The sequence below is a fragment of the Equus przewalskii genome, chromosome 26 (assembly GCF_037783145.1).
Source record: "Equus przewalskii isolate Varuska chromosome 26, EquPr2, whole genome shotgun sequence".
NCBI classification, from domain to species: Eukaryota; Metazoa; Chordata; class Mammalia; order Perissodactyla; family Equidae; genus Equus; species Equus przewalskii.
The window spans coordinates 16471421-16492029 of record NC_091856.1 but is presented as its reverse complement, the minus strand read 5'-3'; the positions used below and the strand labels follow the sequence as shown (position 1 = coordinate 16492029).

Sequence of the window (20609 nt, the reverse complement as noted above, 5' to 3'; positions counted from 1 at the left end):
TATTATAGCTCAGTAATAAAATACTATTATTTTATCTCAGTACTAGCTATCTTGCTGACCCTTGGTACACTTATATAAATTTAACTTTTTAATCCCCCAAAGCAATCCCATCATTATTAATATTATTGTCCTACCAAATTTAGAATCTCAGAGGCAGAGATTTGTGTCGTTGTAATGCCTAATTCTATTGCTTCTGAACCATGTGGATGATACTGTTATTTAGTTATATTTATAATTGGATCACACTAATCATCTGTTTAGAAGTTTACTGCTTTATTTTTGAAAGTGATAGAAGCACACTGACTACTTATGAATAAATGAGGATTTGTTTTTCAAGCCCACCCTGTAAGTATATAACTCTGTGCTAGGCTGCCTAGACTCCAGACTTATTAAGGTGAAGAATTACTCTCCATTAGTATTACTTGCTTAACATCACCAGTATTTATATATGGAGATAAAAATAGTACTATCTGCTAAGTACTAACATAAGTTGTCAGAATTAAAAGCATTATTTTACATAAAGCTCTTAAAATTTATCTCATATGATAAACTCAATAAAGTTTAGTTGTCAATCTATTTTTTAAAAGTCACCACTATCTCAGTTGAGACACCATGTGATAAATGTGTAATTCCTTATATAGGTGGAAATTTAAAACTTATTTTGTATTTCAAATAACCCAAATTTCATTTTATTGAACAATTTTGTTGCAACATAATCATCAAAGATGATAGTTCCTTATAGAAAATTCTAAATTGTACTCAATTTTATTCAATGTTTATGTAATATTATGATTTTTAAAATTTTTTTGTATTCTAGTGGAGTTAGAAATGCCATTAAGTCCTCTGCTCCTAACAAACCAATGTTCTTCAGTGAGTTCGTTATGTACAGGACTTCAGACATTTCCATTTTCTCCTGTTTGTAAAAAGTAAGTGAAGATTATATTTGGAACTCAAATTACAATTCAGAACAAGCAGTCTTTAATTAAATCTCTCCATATAAAGGCAATTTCCAAGACATCTCTGTGAAAAAATGTAAAAGATAGAACAGTGTCTATAGTAAGCAACTGGAGGGAATATGTGAATATGTATATACATATTTGTTTTTATACGTGTAAAATATCTGTAGAAGGACATAGAAGAATCAGGTAACACCGATTGTGTTCAGAAGGGAACTGGGTAGCCTGGCAATATGGGAGCTAGTAAGTGATAGTGCCAGGCTCCTTTATACTTTCAGTATTTTGAATGTGAATATATTACCATTAAAAATAGACAGTTTGAAAAATTTAAAAGATTCTCCCTGGAACCATCTGCTTAGAACTTTGCCACTGGACCCTTGCCAATGGCACTGCCTCTTTTGGCACTCACTGCCATGAAAGATGGTGTAGTGGTGTCTTAGTTTGCTAGGGCTGCCATAACAAATGCCATAGACAGGGTGGCTTAAACAGAAGAAAGTTATTTCTTCACAGTCTGGAGGCTGGAAGTGTGAGAATGAGATATCAGCAGGGCTGGATTCATTCTGAGGCCTCTCTCCTTGGCTGGTAGATAGCTGTCTTCTTCCTTTGTCTTCATATGGTCTTTCCTCCATCCATGTCTGTGGCCTAATCACCTCTTATAAGGACACCCACTGGCCCACCCTGATCACCCCATTTTAACTTAATTACCTTTTTAAAGGCCCTAGCTCCAAATACAGTCACATTCTGGGGTACTGAGTGTTAGGGCTTCAACATATGAATTTTGGGGGACACAATTCAGCCCATAAGAACTGGTTAAGAGCCCCTGAACTAGAGCCAGGTTACCTGGTTCTATCACTTATTAGTTCTGTGACCTTAGTTGCCCATGCCTCAGTTTCCTTTTCTGTAGTATTGGGATAACCTCACAAGGTTGTTATGAGGTCTTCTAAAAGATTTGTCATAGCTCTCTGACCAGGAATAGCCAAGGATCACAGAGCAGTGTGTTCAGTGGTTGATCAACAGATTTGGTACACCCAAGGAGTACCAGGGATCACATCCCATCTCTAGTAGAGGATGACCTTGTTTACCTCTGTCAATGTGGTATTGGTATTGGGGGAACCAGACGTGTAGAACCAAGGCTTGATCCACAAATCTGTTCCATACCCATTGTTGCTGTGCAGAATAGTCTGTAATCTTCTCAGAATTGATATTGCAGGGTTGGATCATTGTATTCTAGTTTGAGCCAAAATTGCATAGCTTAATAGCCCAGCATCTTTGTCCTCTGACAGAGCCTGAGACAGCTTTGGTTGCTGTCTTATACCATATGGCATACATGAAACTTATGTTTTCTATGTTAGATTAGTCTGCTATCTGGAATAAAGTCACCTGTTCCTCTACTTCTTACACCAGTTACAAAACTAGGAACATAACCAGTACAGCCTCCTTTCCCACTGTAATTCTGGAACTTAATGTGCCCTAAAATAACACATTTTCAGGAAAATTACAGGAAAGTCTACAAGTCTCTAATGAATTATTCCCACAGAGGACACTGTGAGAACCGTGTGCTGGGTTTTGAGTTCTTAGCTGTGATTGACTGAGCTGGCAGAGGAGAATGCTGTTGGGTCACTGGGAGCAACCAGAGCAACTCATCACTAGCTGTTCCGCTTCTGTTAATAGTCTCAGGAAGGCGTCACAGCACGAGATGGAGGAGCCTGGCCTTCAGGGCCCCGATTATCTTCATCTTCTGGCAAAGAATTATTTCATTTGAGGGGTAAATCTGTGCTACACAGAGCTTTACCGTTAACTAGAACTGCCCATTATCAGATATGAGCTCTAAAAATAGCATGGGATGAGTACAGAAACTACCTATAATTGGTCTAAATACTTTTCATCCCTTTGCTAAGGTGCAAGATGTTTATTTGCAGGACTATACTGTCTTGTTAAGTCCTCTTTTACTCTTTTATTTACTCCACATACCCTACTCCATCTGTTAAGGCAGATTGGTAATTAGAAGCAGAATCTAGCAGAAATTAGAATAATCTCAGAATTTCAATCTGGTATTAAAAGTGTTTTCTTAAACTACAATAAACTCTTTTTAATCCCACAATTTATATATCTACTTATTGTTAGAACTCAATCATCTATTGAGAATTTATGAAATGTAAGTCTTATCTATGTATTATGATTTGCCAAAGTTAGAGAAAAAAAGTCTTTTAAGTTAGCCAAAGGTTCTAGGGTCATTTGAAACAACTTAAAGCAGTTGTCTCGTCATTAGCTACATTTTCTAGCAAGAGGTAAATCACTTCTGTTTGGTTTGAGAATATGAAAACTTAAAAATCCCTATTTTAAAAATGGATTTACACCTCAACTGTGAACTAAAAACAAAGACATGTTAAAATTAAAAAACAACAGAAGAGAAAAAGGGAAAAATAAGATGTAATGTTATTGTACCCTTAACTTGTTTTTGTGGTCCCAATTACTTTTATTTCAGAACACAGCATTTTGGTTGGAAATGTACCCAGTTAACAGATATTTTTAGTGCCTACCACATTTAAAACTCTATGCTAGATTTTATGGGGCTAAGAATAAAAGTCTATATGGCATAAGACTTCATTTCCGTACTAACTGATTACTGAATTGTGAACATATTTTTAAATATGACCAAAGAATATATCAAATTCGGACATGTCTTTAGGAAGCTGTGTTAAGACTGAGAATATTTGTCTATATTATGGTCTTGCATAAATATTTCCCCTTTCACTTTGAAATAATTGCCTACAATCTGAGGTGTTTAGTTGTCAAAGAGACCTTTTTAAGGTTTGAGAATTGTCTAGATTCTCAAATTTTGCTCCCACATGCCAGATTTTTGGATCACATGTGTACATTGGATGGCTTAGACATAAAACCTAGCTTTCTACTGCCCGGGGCTGTCAATTTAACTAGCAGTACTTACAATTAGCATGCTCATGTATATTCCATATGAATAGAGAAACAGAATACAATCAGTTTTCACTCAGAACGGAGTGGGAGGTTTGGAGCATAGATTAAAGGATTTGTGAATTAATGGTCGCTTTCCTACCAAGGCTAGTAACTTCATAGCTACTGATGAGCTGTGATTTACACTGATTGTCATTCATATTTCCTCTCTTCTCCCCCAGCACCCCAAAACACATAAACAGACACACATCACTCACACCCCACCAAAATTGAAGGATTTGAACTAAACTTTAGGACCTGTCATTTCCTGAGAAGGTAGAGCAGACATAACTTTTTCATAGTTCTAATCCCTAGCCAGTAGAGGCTCCAGAATTTCTGTTTAGAATGGACTTGGGGACAGCAATTTTGTAAAAATTTGTGTTAAAGCTTCTATTTTGTATGGTAAGCACAGTGATTTTACCTAAATTCTATTTTTATTTTGGGTGGCTTATAGGGTTGGTGCTGGCACAGATTTTGGAAGGAAGTGCTAAAACCCTCCCAAGTCAGCCTCTGGCTCCAGGTTGCACTGAGGAGATAGGGGTAGGAGTAAGTTATAGGCAAGCAGGAGCAGTTAAGATGCTGACTAATTGCCAAACCCTCCCAAAGGAGGAGGAAGTAAGTATTTGAAATTTGGTCTATGGAACTCTCTACTTCAGTTTATGCATTCATGAAATAGTTTTTCATTTGCTTTTGAGTGTAAGAAATACTTTTCTTAAAAAAATTTTATTATACAAAAAGACTCAATATTATTAATGTATTAAACTTTAAATCTTCCTTTTCAGTAGTTTGCTTACTGCTGAAGAATCAGCTAACAAATACTGTATGGTGCGGCAATTAGAAAGCTACAGAAGCTCTTTGAATCCATTTTTGCTTTCAGGTAAAGATTAATTGATTTTGAATACTAAATAGAAAGTACAGATGAAAAGATACAATCAGTAGAAATGTATTGTCAGTTTTGTTATTATTATTATCTTTGTCATTATAAAAAGCACAGTTCCAAAATTAGGATTTTAAAATTTATAATCCTAATTTTGGATTGATGCTTATAATGCAGATGATAATATTAAGTAGTTGTGCTACTTCAGTTCCTCCATACTTTATGATTCATCTCTGCATAGGCTAAAAAAGTAATGAAATGGAAAGCTCTGTGCCACAATATCTAAGGTGATATTCATCATAAGATCTGATTAAATATATCTCTTGTTTAGGCTCATTATAATGAATTAGAATTTCTGATTTAATAAATCTTATATTAATTCATCAAAATGTTATCAAATGAGTTAATTTAGTAATTACTAAATTGGTCAAACAAAATAATGGTTCCATCTCCTACTAGACATTAGAATAATTTGTGTGTGTGTGTGTGTGTGTGTGTGTGTGTGTGAGGAAGACTGGCCCTGAGCTGACATCCATGCCGGTCTTCCTCTGCTTTGTATATGGGACGCTGCCACAATGTGGCTTGATGAGCTGTGTGTAGGTCCACGCCTGGGATCTGAACCTGTGAACCCCAGGCCACCAAAGTGGAGCACATGAACTTAACCACTATGCCACTGGGCTAGCCCCAGAATAATTTTAACTTCGTGATATTTACACAGATTGAAATAAATCCTTTGTGTGACTTCTATTGCTTTAATATTTTGGACTTTTATAAATATTAGCATCTTGAAGATAAAATACTGGATATAACTTCAAGTTTCACTTTTTTTCCTTATGTGTGAAAATCTATTTCATAAGAAATTTCCAGTGTAGTTCTGTTTATTGTATTTTTCATCTCTTTTGCCCTGTGGACTGTTTCCAACTATTTGTTTTTTGGTTTGTTATTGTTTTTTAAGTGCCAAGAACTGAAGAGCCCAACAGTCAATATTCAGCTACAGATTTGAAAAAGATACTTTCTATTGAAGAAGAAAGCCTTGTGGTTAATCCTGTCAGTGCAGAGTGGTGGAAACAAGCAGGACTAAATCTGATAGTGACAGAAACTTTGGAACATCTGAATACACACTTGTCTCATGATGATCTATCTTCTGATGATACTAAAATGGAGATATTTTTGCCTACAAAATTGCTTCATTTAGAATGTAAGTACATAAATAGTAAATAGTAAATAGTGTGAACATTTTCAGAATGAGAAAATGTTAGGAAAAAAGAACCAAATTCCAGCATTCAATATTGGCTCTAGCTCTGCCAGAATTTATAACTTTGAGCTTCACTAAGCCTCATTTTCTTTCTTGAAAAAATGAAGAAGTTTGACAAGCTAATCCTAAAATCCTTTTCTGTCCTAAAATTCCGTAGTCTCGGTTTTTAGACTTCTAGGCATTTTCAGTTAAAGTGACTGTTTCCTTTTGTAAATTATTAGTTGCTAGTCCAGTTTCCATTTACAACAGCCTAGGCACAAACCTGCACTGTTATTTTTCGACCTCATAGCTGAACTTTGAGTGTTTGATCATATCTACTAATTTCTCTTCAACAGTGGAAAATCTTCCTTTATTACCAAAAAGCTTACTTCTTTAGCATTCTTTACTTATACAGTTTAAGAAGGCAAAAATGTCTTTTGAGTATCTATCTTTTGAGTTATTTTGGTTGCTATGTATGCCATTATAGTAAATGGAACATACTTAGCGCGAATTATACTTTTTTGAGGTATATATATATTGTTTTAAAATCAGTTTGTGCAATAATTAAATTTAGATCTTAAAGGAGTTGGGAAACTTTACGTTTAGTTTATCATAGAGTAAATAAACATATTTAAAAGTGAATTTTAGAAATTATTGTATATGGTGGGAGACTGCTCTAAGGAGGTAAGAATTGGGTTGAGAATTGTTAACAGCAAGGGATGTTTCAAAGACAGAAGACAGAGGGCTTTGGACATGGTAGGAAGAATAGATAAACAGACTGTCTCAAGCAAATGCAGACCAGTCTATTCTAAGGCCTAGATGGTTACCCTTGGTAGAAGAAGAATTTTAAAAGAGGTCAGGTCAGATTTTAAAAGGTCACATTGCTAGACAAAGAAAACAGAGAGGAAGATTTTATGAGGTCTTCAAATATCCAGAATTATGTATTAAATCTATAAAACTATGTAAATCTATAAAACTATGTAAAGTCTTTATTATGATATGTAACTATTTTGAGGTTAAAATAAAGCATATAATTCACCTTGATGTCCAATAGAATTGTGATAATAGTTTCATTCTGAAGCTTAAAATGCAATAACTGTCTCAGGAGGCCATGGGCAAGTTGTCAGGATAGCAGTGGTTAAAGAAAAAATATTAGAGGAAAATAATCAGAAAAGTGAAATAATAAACAGTTCCTATTTAACCTGCCAAAAATACCAGGATATCTCTAGAAAATATCTCAGAGGTTGCAAATTGGTAGCACTTACGTCCTATTCGACCCACGTAATATTAACCCATGTGGTGCTTTAATTATTTACCAACATTTAAAATTTGGAGGGTTGCACATAAGTGATCTGTATTTTGAGGTTGTCTTTAAAATTCAAAAAACCAGACTCAAATTCTTATATGGCAACAATTGGCCGGGGCCAATAGTACATCAGCATTTTAGACAGACCACGCACCTTCCGGTTCACCACAGTTCCAAGCACTCACAAATTGAGGCCAGGTGTTAGTTGGCATTTAGCATTACTCTTGCACTTTTGTCTTACATTTAGTATAGTTAAGAGGAAAGTAAAATGTTTCCTATGCCAATATCTCTAATAAAAGCAAAAACAAAAGCAAAAACAATTTATAGACTACATTTTGGAAGAAAAAAATACAAAATTTTCTTCTCAAAGATTATGATTTAAGCATTGGCCATTTACTTCACTCATTTACGTTATTTAGCTGGCCCTATAGGCACTTAAGTTTTTTTCAAATAAACTTTATGAGGTACAATTTACATATAATAAAATGCACCCATTCTAACTGTATAACTTGATGCATTTTGACAAATGTATGTACTCATCAAACTACCACCACAATTAAGATATAGAATATTTCTGTCACTAAAAAGTTCCCTTGTGCCCCTTTGCATTCTGCAATCATTCTCCCCCCATCCCATCCCTCTTCCCTACCAACTTTAACCCTTGACATCAGGGAACCACTGGTCTACCTTCTGTCACTTTGTATTAGTTTCCCTTGTTCTAGAATTTCGTTTATGGAATCATACAATGTGAACTCTTTTGTATCTGACTTCTTCCACTCAGCATAACATTTCTGACGTTGTGTGTATCACTAGTTCATATCTTTTTATTGCTGAGGGATTTTTCATTATTTGGATGTACCAAGGTTTGTTTATCAACTCTACTTGGATTTTTTTTCCCCAATTTTTTACTCAGGAATAAAAGTGCTAGGAATAGTCTTATAGAAGTCTTTCTGTGGACGTGTGTTATCATTTCTCTTGAGTGAATATCTAGGATTTCTGGGTCTTATGCTAGGTGTATGTTTAACTTTATAAAAAACTATTAAATTGTTTTCCAGAGTGGTTGCACCATTGTACATTCACACCAGCAATATGTGAGAGTTCCAATTACTCTATATCCTTGTCAAGACTCGGTATTGACATTCTTAAATTTTAGCCATTCTAATGAGTGTGTTGTGGTATCTCACTGTAGTTTTAATTTGTATTTTCCTGATAAGTAATGATGATGAACATCTTTTTATATGCTCATTGGCCATTTGTATATTTTCTTTTTAAAAAAATATGTAACAGCTTTGTTGAAATATAATTCACATGCTGTACAAATCACCCGTTTAAAGTATACCATTCAATGTATTTTAGTGTATTCAGAGTTGTGTAAGCATCACCACAATCAATTTTAGAACATCAATCAATTTTATTATACCCAAAAAGAAATCTTGTACCCATTAGCAGTCACTGCCCATTTTCCCCAGCTGTAGAACCACTAATCTATTCTCTGTCTCTATAGATTTGTCTATTCTGGGTGTTTCATATAAATGGAATCACACAATATGTGGTCTTTCGTGAATGGCTTCTTTCAGTTAGCATGTTTTCAAGATTCATCCATGTTGCAGCATGTGCCTATCTTATATGAAGAATTGTTCAAATATTTTACCAAATTTTTAATTGACTTTCTTTTTAAACTTTAAGTTATGAGTTCTTTATATATTTTCGATACAGTCATTTTTCAAGTGTATGTAGTGCAAGTATTTTCTTCTGGTCTGTGGCTTACTTGGTATATGTTTTTGACCCTTATAGTAACTGTTACCTCCAAGGCTATGACTTATTGTAAGCCTATTGGCAATAGAGTTTTTCTGGAATTCTTTCTTTGCCTGATAATCTAGCTCCGGTAGTAAGAAAAAGAGGTGCTGGATTTTTGTCCTTCTTAAAATTTTGTTTTGTTTGGTCAAAAACTTGATTTTCAAAGCAGTAAACAAAGTATTCCTAAGGATCAAATTATATGAACAAGAAGCCACAACTAAAATTTATCCTAATACCATAGTAGAACACTCATATGGGCATGGAAGTCATTTGGATCTTTTATTTTCTGTTTTCAGCACAGCTAGAATATGCAAGTTGTTCCTCACCTATTGTACTTATTAAAGAGAAATCTGCAAATGATCATTTATCACTTCCACGAAAGAGTGCATCTGTGGCAGACCTGTGTTTTTCTGATGAAGATATCTCTGTTAAAAACCTAATGAGAGAAGAAATACCAAAGAATGATCTAGAACTAGTTCATAGAATAATCCAAAATGAAGAAAATAATGATTGCTTGGAACTTGGCTGCACAGTACCATCTATTGAATCATCTTCCCCTTCAAAAATGGAAAAAGCATCTTTTAAAAAAGGTGAAAAACAGGAGAATGATTTGGACCTTCTGAGTGACTTTATTATGCTGAGAAATAAATATAGGACTTGCACCTCAAGTACTGAAGTCACAGACAGTGATGAAAAAAATGGTGGGTAATTTAGTAATATTTTGGTGTAGATATGACAACTTTAAGGACTAAATGTATAGTTTATTATAGAAGGTAAAGAAATAAAGCTCTTCTAGATAGAATATATTATTCTTCAAAGCCAAAGAAAATGTTATTGATTCATGATACTTACTGTGTATGGAGATAGATATGGATATATAGATATAGGTATAAGTGTAGATATGTATTTTCCAAAAAATTAAAAAGTGCATTTGAACTTGTAAGAAAAACCACTATTTGTAAAACTTGCTTTCTACAACTTGGCCATACAGATTCATAGTATGTATTCCTTACTTTTCCTGATCGTTCTTCCATTCTTTTTTCTCTTTTAGCTGACAGTGGTTTTTTTTGTTTTGTTTTTTTTGTTTTGAGGAAGATTAGCCCTGAGCAAACTGCTGCTGCCAATCCTCCTCTTTTTGCTGAGGAAGACTGGCCCTGAGCTAACATCCATGCCCATCTTCCTCCACTTTATGTGTGGGACGCCTACCACAGCATGGCTTGCCAAGCCGTGCCATGTCCATACCCACGATCTGAACCAGCAAACCCCGGGCTGCCGAAGTGGAACATGCGCACTTAACCACTCCGCCACTGGGCTGGCCCCTTAGCTGACAGTTCTATCTTCGTATTTTAACTTATATTTTAGTGTGGTACTGCAGAACACTTTGCCCATCTCATTGCTTATTACTCTTTTTAACTTTACCAAAGAATTTCTATTTGAGTTGTGACTGTTCACATTCACAGCTTATAACCATATAAAAGGTAGTGTAAAGTGTCATATCATTTCACTTCTGGTAAAAAATAGGTATTCTAGAATATGTTTGACATAGATTGCCCAGATGAAGTAAGTGTAGAAATATTTATGTGTGAAAGTAGAGCATACTTAGGTCTTACCGTCCTATATTCTATTAATGTACACAGTGTCTGGCCCCTGGATCAAGTGTAAAATAAGACAAGGATATATTTTGCAGTTTACTGTATTACTAATAAAGGCTAAGTTGGAGAAAGGAGCTGGATTTGAGAGTCAAATGGGCTTACTAACTAAACATCAGAATTGGGCAGAGTTACCTCCCCAGTCCCAGACTACGCTGGACTGGGACAGGATTCCCCATGGTGGGGGCTTGCTTGGGAAAGATTCATGACATAGAGAAGCAGAGGAGAATGCCTGTTGCTTGTGGGAAACATGCTATGACAGCCTTTACAGGTCTATTTGAAGTTATATTCCTTTGTCAATCAGTGCATTTTTCACAATGAAAAATTCAGCAAAAGTGCAGAATAGTATTTAAAGATCTCAGAATTTTGCAATCCTTTATGTTTATATATATTCACCATAAAATTTTCTTTTTATGCAATAGTTTTACCGCCTTATAACTTACCTTGCTAGGTGACAATTCTGTATGTAACTGAGATCTTTCTAACCAATATTTGTACCATAATTCGGAGCATAACTTCTGCATATTAGAATGAGCAAAATATAGAGAATTACCTTATGAATGTGATAAATAAAAATTTATTTTCATATTTGTGAATGTTTTCATAATCTATTCATATTTGGGTTAAAAAAATAGGAAACCGCTCCAAAATTAATACTGACATCCTTTTCTGGTTGTCATACTTGTGATAATGGCTTCTAGTAAGGTATATTGACAACAGAAAATGAGAGAAAGCAGCAAGAAAGGAGGAAAAGATAAAAAGAATGTTTTCTTGTAAAAAAAAAAAAATTAGCCATTAGTTTACTAAACAGTTAAAGGACTATTGATGTTAGGTGGGAATGCTTCTGTACTCCTGATGTTTCCTCATTTAGTGTTATGTTCCTGGCATCTTTGCCCTTAAATAGAATAGGCCAGACATCTCCCCAGGGGAGTTGGAATGAATTATCTGAGTTGTCAATTGGAAAGAACAAGTCGGGCTTAAGCTTGAGAGAATGAGCTGCCCACAAGCAACAGGCATTCTCCTCTGCTTCTCTATGTCATCGATCTTTCCCAAGCAGACCCCTCCCATGGGGAATCCGTCCCAGTCCAGCGTAGTCTGGGAACAGGTAGGGAACTGCCCGGGTCTGGTGTTTAATTAGTGCCCATTTAACTCTCAAACTAAGCTCCTTTTTCCAACTTAGTCTTTACTAGTAATAGAGGTAATATTTTGATATATATTTTACTTCTTGTCTTATCTTATAGTTGATTCAGGGGCAAGAAAAAATATTACAACTTATTAGGGCCCCTCAAAAATTCCAATAATTAATAGTATTTAATCATAGCTATTCCAATTATTTATAGTTAATTAAAAGTATACTTGAAAATAATAACATAATCTAGTTTAGGATGTTTTACTACATTATTTTTCACCATGTATTTAAAGCTCACAATTTAAGATGTTTCAAGATGGTATTGTGTTTCTAAAATTATCTTGTAATCATATTATTAATGGGTAACATTGATATTTACTTAATATAACTCTAATTATAAATTAATAAATTAGCTTTGTAAATATATATATATATATATATATTTTTTTTAGTCCTCTGTAATAATATTTAGGGAAGAAGGAAGAAAACTAGGATTTATTGAACATCATGTGCCAGACATTAAATTACACATTAGAGATAAATATGGTGCTGTTGCTGACCTTGAGAAGCTTATAGTGTAATAGAGTAGTCCAGACAAGCAGATAGATAACTTCAATACAATGTAGTAAGCACCAGGACAGAGGTATGCACAGAGTGCCAAGGAAACAAAAAGGAGGGGCATTTTGCTGGCCTGGAAGTAGGGTGGGCAGTTATATAAGGCTTCTTACAGAAAATGCCGAGAGCTGAAGGGTGAGTAGTAAGAATTGACCTAATTAAGAAAGGATGGAGACAGGGAGGGCTTGGGGCATAGGAGAGGATTAGTAGCAGAAGGAAGGGTGTAAGAAAATTTGCAGAGAAATGAAGTAAAACAGTATGTGCCTTTTAGGTGTTGAGAACCATACTTGTTTAATCCTTATAACGGTATTCAAAGTAGCTACATTTATCCATATTTTACATATGAGGAAACAGGCTAGCGTCAAACTGAGATTGAAACACCGATCTGATGCCAAAGTTCTTTCTTCTGTTACCATTCAGCTTGCTACTCAACATAGTGTTAAGTCCATTGACCTGAATAGGCGTTCAACTTAATACTGATGTGTTTCAAAGAACTTTAACAACTGTGATATTATAAGAAAACATTTTAAGTAAAGCAACATTGTTTCCCTGAGTGATGCAAATTAATATTTTTATTAGAATTTCGAGATGAAGAACATTCTTTGACTCTTCAAGAAGAAAGTCCTGTTGTTTGTACTAATAAAACCCTAGAGAAAATAAATCAGGAAAGGAGAGCAGATAATGTCATTGAAATTCAAGCATCAGGTATGCTATATGCTTTTAAAATGCATTAAATTAAGTAAATTTGAAAGCCCTTTCCTGGGTATCTAGGACATACCTCATTTTCCACGTAATTTTCTTCACTTATTTCAGATATTTCTTCATTCCACTTCTACTTTCAAGTTATTTCCAAACCTGGAATGCCCAATTCACTGCCTCTGCCTGTCCCTTTTCCCCTACTCCAGTCCACTAAGTGTTATTTCTTCCTTCGTTTAAACTGCTGCTTCCCCACATTCATCAGAGAAGAGCAAACTACTCATACTCTTGTGCCCAGTCCGGAAAATGAACTGCTAATGGTTGCTCTCTCTCTTCTCTTACCCACTATCAGGATGATGTAAATAAGTTATTATTGATTCCTGTACTGATTACATTTTTTGTCCTGCTGTAAAGAAGAATATTCTTCTCCTAAACTCCTAAAGAGCAGCCTGCTTAAGAACATCATGCTCACTATTAAAATCAATAAGGAAATATGACACTGGTTCTTGAATATCTTTTCATTCTTTTGGTTCAATTTTATTTATGACCTTTAGATGATTATGAAAATCTTTAAATACTGATATTTTAGTGAAAACTGAAAACAATTTGTCATTGTTATAAATTTGTTTGGCTTAAAGTTGTAAGCTAATAATCAAGGGAAAAGAAAAAATTATGTGATTCTCTTCATATGGCTCTTCATAGTTGCCATGTCGAATTAGTTACTGAATAAATCCTTTCTAATAAACAAGATAGCCATGAAATTATACTAATGCTATGGGGGTGGGGAGGTTGTTTTTACTAATTTATTTAGAATAGATATCCTAAAATAAGCCTCTATATAACCTTATGACTTTTAACTCAGAAAAGAATTTGGATAGAGTTCAGGTTTCCATGAGGTAACATGTTTAATTGGTTTGTCAAAAAGAGCATACCATCCTTATAAAAACACTGCCTTTAATACTTTTGTTTTTGCAGATAGCCAGTGCCAAGCGTACTGTCTCCTAGAAGCAGCAGCTACTCCTATCTTTAAAAAACTTGCATGCCTCTGTACGCTCCCTGTTGCTAATTGGGAATTTGCCACTGTTGTTTTTGACCAAACAAGGTTCCTCTTAAAGGAACAACAAAAAGTAATAAGTGATGCTATTCACCAAGGTGAGTGGAAATAAAAGATTATGTAAAAGAATATAAATTTATGGATTACTGCATCAAATTATTAAAAATTAAACATGGAAGATGCAGAAATTAGTCATGGATGAAAACATAACTGTAATTCAGCATATGGCACCCACAAACCAATACTGCAGCGTCAGCTAAGAAAGGAGAAACAGGTAAGAAGTATTATCTGGCATTGCTGTGAAGCTTCTCATTGACGTATATTACTTGACAGATTCCTATTGCAGAAACCAAATTAACCCTATTATTATTGTTAGCATCTGAACCACTTAGTTCCTTCCCAAAAAAGGAGGGAGGTCAAAAAATAGATTAACGTCAATCCTGGATTTTTGCTTCTGGCCAAGATGGCGTAATAGGAATTGGATTTACCCTCCTGCCAGAAATAGCCAAAAAAGACAAAGACAAAATACATAAAACCAGTTTTTAAGACCCTAGACATCAATCAATAAAGGACAGTGACTCCTGAAAGATGAGAAACAAGTGAGGTGAGCCCTATCATCAAGCTTACTGCCTTGAAAGAGATGCCAGGCCATGGCACGGGGAGAGGTACCTGAAGCAGAGCCCAGTGGACAATCTGAGTTCAGGAAACAGAATTGAGAGTCCAGGGAGACCAAGGCAGCCAGAGTTCAAAGGATAGAATATTAGAGAGCCGAGAGCTTCACATGGAGATGTGGATCTGCAAAGAGTCTGTCCCCCTCAAGTATTCAGCAGAGTACTAATTGAAGAGTATATGCAAAGAAACTCCCTGAGGTTGGAGAAACAAACCATCTGAAAGGATTAGAGGGAAGAGTTCTCTGCATTCACAGGGGCAGACAGGGGATAGTGTCTGTTCCTTCCAGCTAGCCTAGAAAACTCATTCATCGGGCATTGAGTAAAGTGCTTAGGAATGTCTTGCCTCAGTAGTGGGGAATAATTATCCCTAGACTTAGCACTGCTCTGGACCTGCCTGACAAATCATAAAAGCAAGACCCAGGGGCCGGCCCCATGGCCGAGTGGTTAAGTTCGCGCTCTGCTTCAGCGGCCCAGGGTTTTGCTGGTTCAGATCCTGGGCATGGACATGGCACCGCTCATCAAGCCCTGCTGAGGCAGCATCCCACATGCCACAACTAGAAGGACCCACATCTAAAAGTATACAACTAGTTACTGGGGGGCTTTCTGGGGAAAAAGGAAAAATAAAATCTTTAAAAAAAAGAAAAAAAGCAAGACCCAAAGGATCAAACTGTTTCTAAGGAACTTAACTGCATCCCAGAACAAAGCTCAAGAGGACTTATATGAATAGAAAATTATCTAGCACCCAACAGGGTAAAATTCACAATGTCTGGCATCCAATCGAAGATTATCAGGCATGAAAAGAGGCAGGGAAACACAACCCATAATGGGAATAATCAATCAATAATCAGAACTGACAAAGATGTTAGCGTTATCAGAGAAGGACACTGAAACTTATTATAACTGTATTCCATATGCTCAATAAATTAGAGATGTAAAAACGACCCAAATCAAACTTCTAGAAATTAAGCTATGATATATGAAATGAAAAATGAACTGGATGGAATTAATGACAGATTAAATATTGCAGAAAAATGATTAGTTAACTTAAAGGCATAGCAATAGAAACTATCCAAAGTAAAACACAGGTAGATAAAAGGATTAAAAAAAAAGAAAGAAAAGAGCATCAGTGGGCTGAGAAACAACATCAAAAAGCCTAACATACTAGTAATTAGAGTTCTCAAAGGAGAGGCAAAAATGAGGTAAAGAGAAAAAATATTTGAAGAAATAATGACTGAAAACTTTCCAAACTTAGTAAAAACTACAAGCCCACAGATCCAAGAAATTCAATGAACCCTAAGGACAAGAATCATGAGAAAGCTATACCAAGGCATATCACAATGGAATTGCTCAAAACCAGTAAGAAAAAGAAAATTGTAGGAGCAGCCAGGGGGAAATAATAATGCTACATATGGGAAACAAAGATAAGGATTACGTCAGATTTCTTGTCAGAAATAATACAAGTGAGAAGACAATGGAGTAATATCTTTAAATTACTGAAAGAAAAAAACCATCAACTTAGTTTTCTATACTAGGAAAACATACATTACAAAAATAAAGATGAGATAAAGACATTTTCAGACATACAAAAGCTAAAAGAATTCATCAGCTACAGACCTGCACTCCAAGAACTGTTAAAGTACCTCCTAAAGGCAGAAAAAAAATGATCCCAAATCTGGTTTCTCTGCCCTATTCTTATCCCTTCCAGGTCATGATTGACTTGTTCCCACAAGTCCTTCCAGGGACTGGATATACTACCCGTAATTGGGTCTCCTGTTGCCTCTTGATTCCCAATGACCACTACATATCTGCCTTGATCTTCATTGATTAGATCAGCAATTTTAAAGTTTTTGGCAGAACTCTTTGTTCAAATAAATGTTTCATGGGATCCTAATATATGAAACACTGAAAAGTAGAGCTTTTCTGATTAAATTGAGGCAGTGGGCTTAGACTTCTGTCTTCTTGGTCTCACTTTTACATGCAGTAAAATCCAGTGCATCATCTTTAAAAAGCTCTGGAACTACATAGACACATTAATTAGACAATTGGCCTGTCCCTGTGAATACATCTCTTGTTTGGGTCATATCTTTGGACAAATATTCCCAGGTGTCCATCTCAATTTCTAGGTATTACTTTAATGTTATGATCCTCTACCTTTGTCTTAACCAGTAGGCAAGTTATGAGTTTAATTTTCTTCTTGCTTCATAACTGGGAATCATTGAGCTTTCCCCCAGGAAGACTGGAAATAATTGAATATTCTTTGGACACAACAAGATTCTGAGGTCTAAGGTTAGCTGTCTAGGTTTGAATGCCAACTCCCCCATTCATTCACAAATTCACATCGGACAGTTACTTAACCTCATTAAGACTATTTTCTCATCCATAAAATAAGGATCATCATAAACTTCCCTGATAGGGTTGTTATAGATTCAATGAATAACCAACTTATCTACAGCCTGGCACATAGTAAGCACTCAATGACAAATATTAGCTATTATTGTTAAGCATTATGATATAGATTCTAAAATTTGAATGTATATCCTATGTTTTTAAATATGTCTTTGCTTACTTAGGTACAAATGATGAAAGAGAAATGACATTCAAGCATGCTGCTCTCTTACACCTTCTGGTAACAATTAGAGATCTCCTTTTAACATGCAGCTTGGACACCGCATTGGGTTAGTGGGAAAATTTTTTATTTCCCCTTTTCTTCCTATTGAAAAATTTCATGTGAAATAATGTTTACTTTTATGAAAAGGATGTGCTTTATAAGAAATTATGCAGCTTCCTTTACTTCCACGTTAAACATTATGTACATTTGACATAATTATAATGGAATATATATTTTATTCTGCTTATATTCATTAAAAAAATTATCTTTAACAATTGTCACCTAGAAAAATAGGTTTAGGATTCTCTAATCTAGGCCTCAATTACATAGCCCTAGTGGCCTTAAGCAGAATTGATTGTATAGTCATTATCATGTACTACTTTTCAGTGTAAGACTTGACATTTTACCCTATACATTTTAGGTCCTCATTGAATGTTTGTGGCTTTGAATCCATGCTAGATGAAATATAACTAAATTATTATCAGTAGTAGGATTTTTGCAATTTCTTTTTTAATTTTGCATGTAAATAGGATATGGATCACTTAAGTGATAAAAGTAAAAGTATTAGAATGTATTGGAAATTTTTAAGATTTTGGAAATTTTTTCTAAACTATCAAAATCATTAAATATCTGTCTTTCTACATTACTGCTTTAGATCCCTTATTGCAGGATTGTTTAGACTTATTTAGTAGTGGTATGCTTATAGGATTATATTTTGTAATTTAAATTTTCTAGAACCTATTTAAAATATAAAGTGAAAATAATTTTTCTCTGATCTATTACCCAGACGTTTTCTCTTATCTTTGACCCAGACAAATATTATTTCTCTAATCCAAGGTTTTGATAAGTATCGAGCAGCTGTGAGTCACAATCGAACTCACTGTACAGCACTGGGAGTTCTCATACTCAGACAAGTATTGTATTAGTATTATCTGACCATGTCTTATAACTAAGTTATAGCTACCTTTAGAAAGCCCCACATGATACTTTGCCTTTGTTCTCCAATTAAACTACTTGGGTGTTGATGCTGGATCAGGTGGTCTTCTCTCTATCCCAGACAAGTGAGGATTGGGGGCTGTAGTCCCAGTTTACAGTATCTAGAGCTAGTATAAGGGTACAGTGTCACAGGCCCTTCTAGATAGTCACGTCTTCACTATACTTTTTGATTTCCATAAAAGATTCAGTCCTACCAACAGCTAGACTGCCTATTAAAGCATTATAGTAAGGCAGAATAGCAGAATCGAGAATATCTGAGCTCCTAGTGCTGCAGAGAGAATACAATTATAACTCACTACTGCTCAATACTCATCAAAACCTTGAATTAGAGAAATAATATTTATAGAGGATTGCCTGAAGGATATTCACCTCTAAGGACTCTACACTTTTCCCTGGGATTAAGTGAGACCATTAAGAGCTATATATTTGGAGTAGATTGCTTTGTTCCTCAAAAAATGCATTTGTTAAATCATATGTTGGCATTACTATTTGGCTGCCTTGAGAAATACTATTACAGTAAAATCCTTGTAGGAAAACTAACTTCTTTAGCCCTAGGTACCAAGCTGTAATGAATAACCTAGCTGCCTTGTACATTTTTAGTGGAGGGCTTTCTCACTCCTCTAAACCTCTCAAAATCAAAGAGCAAGTTAGGTTGTCCTCCTTTCTTTTCTCTGTATAGTGGCGGAGGAAGAAAGGTCCATGGGAGTCTGGCTGCCTGCCCTGCTCCCTGCCAGAATTCTGTATTTTTTCCCGGCTTCCTGTTTGCTACCTCTCCCAAGCTAGCAAGGTAACGAGTTTCAAGGTTAAAGGTATAACAGTTTCACTTCTGGGCTTCAACCCAGAAATAAATGCAGGCTTGTGTAATGGGTACTATAGCAGAGATAAGTAGTAATGGCGCAAAGGATGGAGACTGTTACCCTAAGCTGAATATTTTTAACAAATAAGTAGGCATTTGTCAAGCAAACGAAGTATGAAGGAGTATCAAAGGCAGAATTAAGAGCCCAGAAGAATGACGGTGTGCTGCAAACAGTTCCTTATGGCTACATTGAAGAGTACAAGGTGGAAAGCAGTAAGAGCTAAGCCTTAAGAAGCAAGAAAGAGCCAGACAATGAAGAGCCTTTTAAGCTACACAAAGGAGTTTAGACCTTATTCTGTAGATGATAGGGAGTCATTGAAACAGGGATGCGACTGGATTAGGTTTGTCTTCCAGAAGGTTAAGTCTAATGGCAGTGTGGAGAATCAGTGGGAGGTTTGGAGATTAGGAGGCAGAAAGAACATGAGTCAATTTCTAAATTGCCCAACAGTCTAGCTGTACTAATATAAAATTAGGATTAATATGCCCATCAATATTAAAAATGAACATAAACGTTAAATTTTTACAATTTATTATTTCATTTATTGTCCAAATACTCATTGAACACCTGATCTACCTAAGATACTATGCTAGGTGCTCCACTGCAGTAATTCACAAAACTCACTGTGCAGCAGAATCACCTGGAGAGCTTTTTAGACAGAGAAATCCCTGGGACACTATTTAGATTTACCGAATATGAACTCTAAAGGATGGGTCTCAGGATTTTTAGTGAGAACTTTCATTAGTGAGCCTGAATTTAGGGACTGCCATTTTAACAGCTATACAAATTAATTATGAATAAATATCACAGATTATATCCCAAGCTTATAGATTAATGAGGTTAAGTCATATACATAAATAACCATAAATCAGGGACAAAAGTTGTATAGATAAAATACCAAGAAAATTCCAGTGAAGTGAGATTTCTGCAGAACTTGCATGTAAGTGTAGGAAGAAGGCAATAGTATTCAACAAGCCAGAAGGCAGGAAAGGATGGGATATATGCGGAGAATATATAGAGTATCTCCAGGTATATTGGTGTAATGTAGCTCAAAAAGAGACATTTGGTACATATTTTTCAGCTTCACTCAATTTTAAGGTTTTATTAGTCAATATCTTTGATCAAAATCAGAAAAGGATTAAATGAAATTTTGGCTGTCTCTGTTATGACTCTTATTTCCTTTCAGATTTTTACCAT

General features: G+C 35.2%; 1 protein-coding gene across 10 annotated transcripts in view; it reads left to right on the top strand.

Moving 5' to 3' along the window:
• Positions 1-20609, top strand: part of SHOC1 (shortage in chiasmata 1) — a 154548-nt gene that overhangs the window by 107365 nt on the left and 26574 nt on the right. For 5 of the 10 annotated variants that reach the window (XM_070595036.1, XM_070595043.1, XM_070595044.1 and 2 more), the window contains 7 exons: positions 818-926; positions 4709-4803; positions 5759-6001; positions 9437-9841; positions 13113-13238; positions 14205-14381; positions 17525-17629. In XM_070595036.1, coding sequence (XP_070451137.1) covers positions 818-926; positions 4709-4803; positions 5759-6001; positions 9437-9841; positions 13113-13238; positions 14205-14381; positions 17525-17629 — 1260 coding nt within the window. The remainder of the gene's footprint in view (positions 1-817; positions 927-4708; positions 4804-5758; positions 6002-9436; positions 9842-13112; positions 13239-14204; positions 14382-17524; positions 17630-20609) is intronic. The other 5 variants (XM_070595038.1, XM_070595039.1, XM_070595045.1 and 2 more) reach the window with 1 other exon arrangement.